At 35.5% G+C, this 11,159-nt stretch overlaps 1 protein-coding gene across 3 annotated transcripts in view; it reads right to left on the bottom strand.

Annotated features, from left to right (window-relative positions):
- Nucleotides 1-3,460: 3,460 nt before the first annotated feature.
- The window catches only part of LOC124184517 (phospholipid-transporting ATPase VD), a 59,280-nt gene continuing 51,581 nt past the window's right edge, over nt 3,461-11,159 (bottom strand). Inside the window, exons 7-18 of one of the 3 annotated variants that reach the window (XM_046574302.1) lie at nt 9,970-10,323; nt 9,590-9,882; nt 9,251-9,382; nt 8,864-9,137; nt 8,311-8,749; nt 7,034-7,389; nt 6,613-6,900; nt 6,233-6,484; nt 5,949-6,053; nt 5,675-5,862; nt 5,265-5,423; nt 3,461-3,865 (exon numbers count right to left, since the gene is read on the bottom strand). In XM_046574302.1, the coding sequence (XP_046430258.1) occupies nt 3,814-3,865; nt 5,265-5,423; nt 5,675-5,862; nt 5,949-6,053; nt 6,233-6,484; nt 6,613-6,900; nt 7,034-7,389; nt 8,311-8,749; nt 8,864-9,137; nt 9,251-9,382; nt 9,590-9,882; nt 9,970-10,323 (2,892 nt within the window). In that variant the 3' untranslated portion in view covers nt 3,461-3,813. The remainder of the gene's footprint in view (nt 3,866-5,264; nt 5,424-5,674; nt 5,863-5,948; nt 6,054-6,232; nt 6,485-6,612; nt 6,901-7,033; nt 7,390-8,310; nt 8,750-8,863; nt 9,138-9,250; nt 9,383-9,589; nt 9,883-9,969; nt 10,324-11,159) is intronic. The other 2 variants (XM_046574304.1, XM_046574303.1) reach the window with 2 other exon arrangements.

Here is an 11,159-nt window from a genome sequence, read left to right as displayed (position 1 = left end):
AATCAAATTATTAAATACAGATGTAAATTATTATACCGCATGACACGTGACAAATGGAGAAAAAATTCATTGTATACTTACATGGGTGTGTATGTATGTACATACAAATATACTCTATTTATGCTTATCGTAAATAATTATCCGTCTACACAAACATGGAAAAAAAATCTTATGTAACACGATGAATCGCAAGCTAAATAATTTCTAAATTCATCATTAATCACTGATCGGTTTCTCTGGTTACTTTGTAAAGATGATTAAAGAATAAAATTTCGCACTGTTTAACGCTAATCGCGTTCCAGGATTATCTAAATTATGTAGCAGAATTTTAATTTTTTTTTTTTATCGCCTGCACAGCACCTAGGATTGCCACGAGCAAATGGATATTATTTAGCATGCGGACCAAGATGTTTCGACGCTTTAAAAATATGATTGATTTTAATGATTTGGTATGAAAAATGTATGTATGTACATTCATACACCTTTGTCGTTGTTAATTATGATGGTTGCAGTTCTATTTACACGGTTGGAATTACTTTTACTGAATAAAGCAAGAAAAATATACTTGAAAGTTTTTAATTCCCCCCACCCTCACTATAATTCTGAAAAATTAACTAACAAACGATCTTTCATAATATTATTACACGGTTATTTTCGTCGACTTTTTGTCAAGGTCCGGACTTAAAGTCAAATTATAACTGAATTGGTTAGTCTCACACGAACAAATATCTTATGATCTTCAAAAATTCGTTAAAATATTCGTTTTTGCGGGAGAGCCTATCGAGCTGGATTTTGATTGATAAGGAAATAAAATCTATTTTCTCAGATAAAGGCAAAATTTGTCACTCCAAGTGATCCGCACGCAAGACGCACAAGCTACGAAAATCACTCAATCAATCTCAGCGTGAAACTTGGGAACGTTGGAATGATATGAGTACGGGAATAACGGAAAGTGTAAATAAAAGTATTTCTATTAATAACCAGTTTCCTAATTTAGCACTTCATTTGCTCATAATATGCACACATTTGTCATTTGTAGTTATCAAAATATAATCATAGCGGCATCATTAACATTATATTGACATGCACATAATACCTACATGTGTCTATACATAAAATATATATAATATATACATATATATATATATATATATATATATATATATTTGTTTATTTATTTATTTATTAAAATCTTCGGATATGCTCAAATATATCTTTAATTGTCTATAATTTAACAATAATTCAACTGCAGGGCATAACGTCGTATACACGAGTGTACACATATATACATAAATATTTTATCATGGTTAATTGAATTAGGTAGTTTTCTTTGAAATATATTCACTCATTAAAATAGAATCTAAATACATGTGTATTCATAGGCGTGTATCCGTATAACATACTATACATAATACATATGCGTATACTATTAATTACATTTATTTTTTATATTTACATATGATTATTCAAGTGAAATTCCACGTGTAAAGGATCACTCGGGTCTAAGATACTTTTAAAAGATTTTCGAATCGGCATTTGCAATACATGGTAACTCTGTCAACGTCGCAGAGATTGTTGTATTCAGTTTACTATTGACACATTTTTACTAACTTTTCTCCAGTAAAGAAATGAATCTTGTATTCCAAATAAATAATTTGAAAACTAAGGACCAAAACAAAACTAAGATGGTATACTATTTTCAGAAGATTTATACATTTTTCACGTAAAACTGTACAGCTATAATTTCTACTTCATGTGGGATAACATGAAATGAATAATCATCGGAATGAGTATAACGGGAAAATGTGCGTTACAAATAACTCAAGGAAATCTTATAGAGTTTGAAAAATTGTGTGATAGAAAAATCTGAGTCTCCAAGACTAGCTGACATGCAATACTGAAAAAAGTGCGACCCCACTGATTCTTTCTACGTGCAAATTGCTCTTATTTCGTTTCATAAGCTGAGCATATTTTTCAAGTGATTCACTTCAAACGTACTTTTATACACTTTTGCATTCATATCATGTCCATAATACATGTAATATGTAGGTATTTTATTTATTATAATTAACAAACTAATAATTGGTCCCTAAGAGTCACAGCCAGTAAATGCAACAAACAACAGTCTGAGTTTAAGGCCACTCGACTACAGTAATGGATTAATTCACTCGTATTCCAGTAGTTAATAACTTATTTTTCGTTTTCAATTCACACATTTATCAAACAGAGTATACAAACCGAGCGATTCGAAACATTGTCAGAAAATCTTGGACCTGTCAGTTAAAACAAAATAAGAACAAAGAAATGACTGAGCAAATCCTAATCAACATTGTATAAAGGTAGATTGTGAAATAAACCATATTCAATTTAGAAATAGCGTATCGACTATCGGGTTCGTTGTTTAAAATATTACCTATTGTACATTACATTTCAAATTTCGATCAACGAAAAGTTTTCGAAAGAATGCTGTGGACTACAACATTTTCAGATATTCGAAAAAAAATTGACTATTACAGATCAAACCCGTGGCACCAGTGTGAACAATAAGGCTCAGGTAAAAATTGAGTAAGACGCTTAGACGATCAGGTATGTGTATAATTGTGTTTTTTGTGTATTACAGTAGTGGCAAAATCTTATTGGTGACTGTAAGCCGCTATTGTTGACTGTCGAATAAGCGCCACAAGCCCCTTCCCCTTTGGTAAAATGTTATCAAGAACCAATTATACAACCTGAAAGTTTTACCTCTACTCTCGTACATATACATTACAGTAGGACCTCGTCAGTCCTCGTCTGCCCTCTTCCTGACTACTAGCATTACTGGCGGGGACTATGGTAACGCACCAGCTAGCGGTGGTTGCGATGACCAGCTAGCCAGCAGTTTAGGCACACGGCAGATTATAGCGATTGGCCCCCTCCCCCCAGTACAGTTGGTACTAACGTAATTTCTACTGTAAAATTCATCTGAGTTAAACGGTTATAAAACTATGCCAAAGCTCCATTTCATAGTTCACTTTTTTCTTCTTATATATCTATAACTTAAGGTATACTGCTAAATTTATAAAAGGTTTGAGAGAGAATCATACTTCTTTTTGCAATACATGTAGACGCGCGTACAAGTGATTTTCGCACACTAAATTCTCGACAACTCAAGGTATTTAGCCAATATTTGATATGCAAACTATTTCGTTGATAAAAGTGTTGGCTGAAAAATAATGTGCGATAATTTTAGGTTTTCAACATCGAGGAAAACCTTGTCTTCATCGTGAAATCAATATGACCGCTATTGGACACACTTATAATTTGGTCTTGGCTTTACTTGATTCTAAATCATATCAAACGTTGTTCACGCCAAGTGAAATGACAACTAGCTAAAGTTGAAGTATAATTCAACCCTCAATTAAGTTCTAATAATTGTGAATACAGTGCGCAAAATGAACCTGTATCCATTTTACGTGCGCGGCAATATGAAACTGGTATGATTGGCTGTTAAATAGCATAAACTAGTTCACACAATTCCTTAGGAGTGCAAATCACGAAACTAGATCACATCAAAATCTAAATTCGGGACGCGATAATACTTTTTTTTTTTTTTAATTTTTTTTTAGCCAACCAAAAGTGGATAGGTACTGTGGCAAGTAGCACGTAATATAAAATCAGGCGTTGTACTCTTTGTGTGTGTTTGCAGGTGTGTCTGTGTATTTATGGAGGAAAGGATATATAACAATACTTTCAACTAACTGCGATATTACTGTTTGTTGTTTGGTGGTTGGATTTAATCTTGAAGAGGTATCTGCTTATTGTGACACACGGATGTCATGCAACTACAGTTGTCAGAGCGTTATCCTTAGGCCCATAACTTCCTGGTCTGAAAAAATTTAAGTATTTCAATGAGTCTAAATTAATTCTTCAATACAACGTCCAACAGTGTAAAATATTCATTTATTCGTAGGCGAAAATTGTACGAACATAATGTTCAAACTAATTAGCTGAATAATAAATTTTAAGCTGTGCTAATACAGTGATTATTAAAACTCTAGATAAGAAATTGGCACTCAAATAGATAAACTAAAACAATAAGTAATAATGTTATTAAAAAAACAGCAAAAATGACGATAAACTATATAACTATTTTTTCTACATTTTTTCACTTCATATCATACGTGATGAAGTCCAGATTTTACTGTTGTTAATTTTTGAAAAATGTATGATTAATAGAGTGGTAGTTATTATAAGCAAAATGCAATGTATGAAAAATATGACGTTGCAAGTTATGGCGGCAACACGGTTACTTACCTGTATGTGTAGAAATTCCGAGTACAGAGAACAAACAATATACATGGAAAAGAGAAAGAAATCATGCAGCTTACCTTGGAATATGTGCAGAATGTTCCAGAAATTAATAAAAAGAAATATATACTGATTGTTATTTGTGAAAAAATTTCGTTGAGTCTATTAGTTTTAATAGATGTGTTAAATTTTTCATGTTCAAAGTACAAAATTAGTTTGGTGATGATAGGACACGTGTAAAATATTTGAAACCATGACCTTGAGATATTAAAGCATGTATAAGACAGATTACATGAGTGATTATATTAGCAAAGTAAAAAGAAACTAGCTGAGTTGTTTCTACAATGATGTACGAGACAGAGTGAAAGAAAACCGGATAATTCAATTACTTTACAATATAAATTTATCGAATCTTTCAAAGTTGTGATCAGAATAAATGATCAGTGTTCAAAAGCGTTTTACAGTAAACGACGTAGGGATTGAATTTAATGGACTTTCAAATGTATGTACAAGCCTGATGGTGACCTGTGGAACGTTGGACCCAGACGATCATTTTGTCATCTAAGTGAAATTTGTAATCTCGTCATTTATGCCTAGTCATAAATTAATCAATAATCAGGTATACGAAAACCAAGTTGAGACGCCAACTGTGTGCAATGTTATCTGAATCACTCACAGCATAACGGATTAATCTGCGTTTATCGAACCTCAATGAATAAATCCTGATACAGTTTTGTATAGCCAGATAAAAATAACAGTGCAATGCTTCACACACTGATCACAACTAAGTGCAATGTGCATAAATGTAGTTATATTATGTACAAAAGTTAAAATATAAGTGTGAGACTGAAAACTATTGCAGAAAACCGAAACGCAATAAAAAAAATTATAGAAAAACACACGCAATGACCTTGAAATGGCATGTAAAGACGAGATGAAAAATTTCGCAGGGTCCAACACTGTAAAAGTTTTGTTACCTGATTGTCGCATGTTGAGTTGATCGTGACCAACCGGCAACGAGTACCTCACCTCTGCCTGCAATCCTCTGCCGTTGACGATTTTTTGCCGAAGATTCCAAAATCGCCTGCTGTATCACGTCCGGTGCCACCGTAGTTTTCACTGCCCTGTATACCAGCCTGGGATAGGCAAGTGTTCACAAAAAAAAAAAAAAAAAGAAAAACAACAGAGCAGTTTAATAAACACATATATTACCCTTACATTTTATATAACAGGAATAGAAATGAACCGTGAGCACAGAATAACAAGAATATCTCTCAATTAGATCTAGTACAAAGGTGTACTAATCGAGTAAAAAATTTTGATTAGATTATATTATATTGTCAAAATTAGAAATACAATCGATAAGACGACTTCTCTTTCGTCTCACCTGGGAAGCATTGCGAGGATGGATGCAACAATGACAGTCAGCCAATAAATGTATCTCGAAATAGCAGTTTGCATAACCCAATAAGATCCTGGTAGTCCCATGCAATTGACACATACGGTATTGTAAATGAGACAAAATCCAAAGAACACACCCAGTGAAATGATTATAGAGCCTACGTGAATTATTGTCTGAAAAAAGAAAAAGAAAACTTATCAGAATAAATTATAGTATGTATCGATACATGTTAATCCTTTTTCATGGTATCTTCTCTTACCCAAGACCTAGTTTCTATCGCGACATAAATAAGCATCGAGATCATGCAAGAGGTCAGAATTGTCGTTCCAAACTCCCAGATATCCACATCAGAGTCATGGTAGGCCTTTGAAAAAAATTGATCCATAATTACTACAATACAATGAGAAATGTACCATTAATGTAAACCATACATAATAATAGAATAACAATGATTGACTGATTTTACAATGTACAAGTAAATAAAATCTTGCTAATTATGAACTAATGTTTATATACTTATAATCAAGTAATGATTATACTTACAGCCTCGGTGGTAAAGAAAATAACTATGCTTTGATAAAGTGCGTCGGCCATTGTTATCCAGAACGAATGAGGCTGATATACAAGGCCTAACCGGCCTCTTCCATATAATTGAGGGGATGCCATTAGCGTACCAGCTGCGACGAGTTGGTCATAAACACCAAGTGTCAGAGGAGGCAGAGATGTGAATAATAAATTGTAGAGCATTAAATATATCTGATCGATCATCACAGCTCCCGAAAATCCGCAGTACAGCTAAAAATTATAGATTGATTTACGTGTGTTGAGATTATTATTGGTGTATTTTTATACTTTACAAAAAGCAATCGCTGAAGAAGTACAATAATTGATGAAAAAAAGAAAAACAAAACGAACGAACTGACCTGGAACCAAAAAATTAGGAAGACAAAGGTGGCGTTTTTGTAAAAGAAGTATAAAATCATTCTAGACAGCCTGTCGTAGCACCAATGACCGTGAACCAGAAGGAGTCTGGTCAGCAACGGAAATCTAGCAATAGCAAAATCCGCAGCCATCACGGCTTGGGTGCCTTCGCGCCCAGAAACGCCAACTCCAACATCCGCTGTCTGAATCATACTAACATCGTTTGCTCCATCGCCAATAGCAAGAGTTCTCATACCAAGCTGTTCTTTAACGACGCGTACGATATAGGCCTGAAATATCAGAAAGAATCGTATAATAGTAACAAATTCAGTATCGAACGTGGCTAAATTACTCAAGTTTGAATGAAATAAAGATGGTGCGATTCTGAGAGAAACTTTTGTGAAACCTAAAACTATCACGCACTTTTTGTAGAGGGGTAGCCCGGCAGGCTAAAACACTGGTACAAAGACGAGTTAACTCAAGGAATGGACCAGTCAGTCCTGACCTTGGATCCAAAATAAAAGTAAGTGTTTTTCCATCCACAACCAAGGCACGTTGTCGTCGAGATCCAATTCTGTGAGCAACTCTTTCCGATGGATCAGCATCATTAACATCGGTGGAATAATCAACTAAATGCTCCTGTTCAATAGCTTCCAAATGACCGTGAATCAAGGTTTCTGCAACTGTTTTGGATCGTGCTTGCAACCAAAGCAATTGCATAGATGGTGAAAACAATCGTGCTGAGTAGGCAATATTCACCGCTGTTTCTGGCTTGTCACCTATAACAACGAGTGGAAATGAAAATATTTAAAAATTTCAAAATAGGCTCAGTTAATTTTCTTTCTTGAGTATTTCTGCACCAGCTCTAGATCCTCAATATTAATTGATAAGTATGAAGACTCAATGAGTCTGTGCAGCTAGGTAATTCAGAGTAGAAGTGATCACTGATATGAACTATTGTTGACGTTCGAAATTGCTTGTCACGGTTGCGTGTGACATTTTGTAAATCGAAAAACGTCCAAAATATTCAATTCTGAAACTACTAGTGTTATTGACAAAAACAGTACTCAAATACTGAAAAATTATTTGCAGCAACGTAAGGCTCTAATTGATAGACCCATTTTTTATTTGAAAATCTCTTATAAGTCTGGAAGCGCATTTTTAGTTGTTTACTCGATTTGATACTTGTGCTGTCAACCAGTCATATCTAGACATGTCTAAACACAGCCGACAAATATCGATTCAAAGTTAGTGATGACTATTTACAAATCCAAACAAGGCACAAAGCCATAAAGTGGGAAGAAATCAGCTCATTCAATTTACCGAGTGTGGAATGACGTAAACCACATTTGAGTCTTTCTATGTCAAGCGGAACAGCTTTTTGACCTCATATTTAAACTGTTAACTGAACTAAAAGTACTGAAACTGGTTTAAAAAAAATTTATAGCAAAATCAGAAACATCGAGGTATTAGTCCCGTTTCACGTGAATTGATTGATTCGTTTGGCGTAAATGAAAAAACGAAATACTAATCATTGCAGAAATGAAACGCGAAAACTTTGACAACTAGTATAAAAATGTAATCTGTGTTTTTAAATCTGTAAAATCCAAATTTTCACAGATGCCCGGAGATTTTTTTATGAAATAAGAATCTCTGAAATATATAGGTTTTCCAGATCATTAAACTTCTTGTCAACTAACCAGTTAGGACCCAAACTACAATTCCAGCACCAATGAGAGCGGCGATCGCTTCTGGTACACCAGTCTGAAGTTTGTCCTCGATTCCTGTGGCGCCTAACAGCGTAAGATGAGATTCAAGACTAGCATAAGAATCTCTCAGACGCCTTTCCCGGTTTTCAGTAGCAAGTTCAGCCTCGTTGTGTCGCTGGAGCCAAGTTTCAAACTCAAGAAGAGTGAGAGTTCGACGAGCCATTGCCAAAGTGCGAAGACCTTGGCGAGCGTAGGAATGCAGCTGTTGCCTAATTTTGCTGGCTAAATTCGACGTTGATTCGTCGTCATTCGGGTTCAGCGATGACATGAGTGTCGAATCCGCACCCTTTGTGTACATAACAATCTCCCTGGTATGCGGATGCCGTACAACAATCGACATGCACTTTCTACTTGAGTCAAACGGCAGTACCTGAAATGATATTATCTTTTTAACATGGGTCCATAAAAGTACGTAGCGTATTTAAAACCGCATGCTGAACCATCTTGGTGCAAGAAGTATGGAACATGGTTCCAAACCACAAACCTTGAGAATCTCAAAGTCCAGGGTCGACTTGTCTGGCAAAGAGATTAGCGCGCTGTGAGGTGTTCGTTTCACAAGCTTAACATCATAAGCTCTCGCAGCTAAGACCAAAGCTAATTCGTCGGGACTTTCAGCTTCGTATATTGGAGGAGGCTCGGAATGAGCTGGACTAGAACTACGATGCTGTGTCGGTGATGTCTTGCGCGTAAGTATACTGATGTTGAGACCCGGAATTGACGAGACACCCAGAAGTTTTGGCCTGTAAGCAAATAAGCAACTACATTTTAAATTCAATTATGGCTCAGTTTCCGATTCACTGGGTTTCGATACTTCAAAGAACATAATTTGGTGGAATCGTTCGTATGTCGGATTCATTGTCTAATCGTTTACCTTGACAGTTTCACATGTGGCGCATGATCTCCAGTCGCTGTAGCATCAGTAGAAGATTGAATTGGCGAAAGATTCGTACCAGGCGGTGGCGGACTGGGCGTGACACTTCTGGACTCTGTCAGTCTGGCATATCTAAAAAGCAAAATTTCAACAAATTGTCTCATCAAACTCGGCAGTGTTTTAAAAAATTTTATCCATTTCCTTTAAATGTTTCTCAATTTTGTCCGCAAAAATTCACAGATTTTTGCGAGTAAAATATTTCACCAAAGAAGAAAGTAACAAAGAGAACCTTGGATTACGGAAGAAACTATAAGATTAGATATTCTGAATCTCCTTTACCTAGTGTGAGCTCCATTTTTATGTGGTTCTTCGATAACGCCGCTAGAATTCATAACGTCATGGTGCGGCGATGTATTGACAACAACCGTATTACATACTGCTAAAAGTATCAGAAACTCCTGTAATCTATGCCTGGATAAACCGATGAGTAAGTCTTCCTTCAACCTAATACTGGGTATTAAATTTTCTCCCTCTCCGGTATGACCGTAGTCTTGTCCGCCAACAGCGCACCGCCTGAATACCATTTTGTTCTCCGTCAGAGTACCAGTTTTGTCTGAGAACACGTACTGTACCTGAAAGAGAAAAGAAAGCTAGGACTCATTACTATCTGTCTGATTAAATCAACGACTTCTTACGATGTTCAATTTGATTTTTTGTACCTGGCCCAATTCCTCTGTGATATTTAAAGCTCGACATTCTGCTCTGCGGTCAGTATCCGGATCATACAACGCTCTGTCATTTCCAATGTGATAAACTTGCACGACCTTTGCCATTTCAATGGTGACGTAAAGGCTTAAGGGAATCATTACTTGGAGTATAATAACAAAGGTGAGGAAAGTGAGCATTCCTTCGGAACTAGGATTCTGAGGATCTGGTAGAAATGGAATAGGAACTTGCAGATCATAGCCAGAGAGCCATAAACGACAGCCGATCGCACCGACTAGGCATAGTACGACCAGTATAAAAACACACCATACAACATCCAAATTCATCTGACGTTCCAGTCGGGACCTCTGAAACATTGTAAAGAAAAAGTGCAATAAAATCATGCTTTTGTTATTGCCAAAGGAAAACGATCGAAACCGCTACAAAATATATACCGTTATAAATATCTTTGATTCGATAAACGTGGATGGAAAAAATTCGAGTATCAGCTTGAACGCGATTTTTTATTTTTAAGAAAGATATTTGCTTCGATAGATCTATCAAGGCAAGTTGATGAATTAGTGAGCACGTCTCTGTTTAGTATTTCATCTCATATCTGCATTCTTGTCTCCAGTCAGTCTGAGTGGGTGAGTGATAATAAATTGGTGGGAATCTAAATTGCTCTTGGGCAACCAAGCGAAACACATTGAGAAATGATAAGCCTCTATTATTTTGTCTATTTTTTCCTTTTTTTCCAGTACTGCTATTTATAGATTCCCGCTATCTGAAATTAGTTTTGTCGTAAGATTCATTCATGACGCTCTTTCATCGTAAACTATCATCCTTTCGGTCAAGATTATGCCATAATCACAGCGTTTCCGGTAATTTTGATTACATTGTTTAATATCTTTCCGATTAACCAGCCTCTGATATATGTAGTGCACTATGAAAAACGAAGACGATAATAAAATTATAAATAATATACCGCGATATTTGTCTCGAGCTAAATCAAACTCGATCCCCTTTTTATAAACGTAATAAAATTTGAAATACGCGTGAGGGAAAAAATAAGCGATATATATTTACAGCAAATCATCAATCTCTCAGTGATCAATCGTTAAAAATTTATATTTATAGGCTCGTTCCGAAGCCGAACATCAACAGACATAATTGATTGATTGATAATTTTATATGACGTACGTAT

This window comes from Neodiprion fabricii, chromosome 6 (assembly GCF_021155785.1).
Source record: "Neodiprion fabricii isolate iyNeoFabr1 chromosome 6, iyNeoFabr1.1, whole genome shotgun sequence".
Classification (NCBI taxonomy): domain Eukaryota; kingdom Metazoa; phylum Arthropoda; class Insecta; order Hymenoptera; family Diprionidae; genus Neodiprion; species Neodiprion fabricii.
This window is presented reverse-complemented; position numbering and strand designations above follow the sequence as displayed.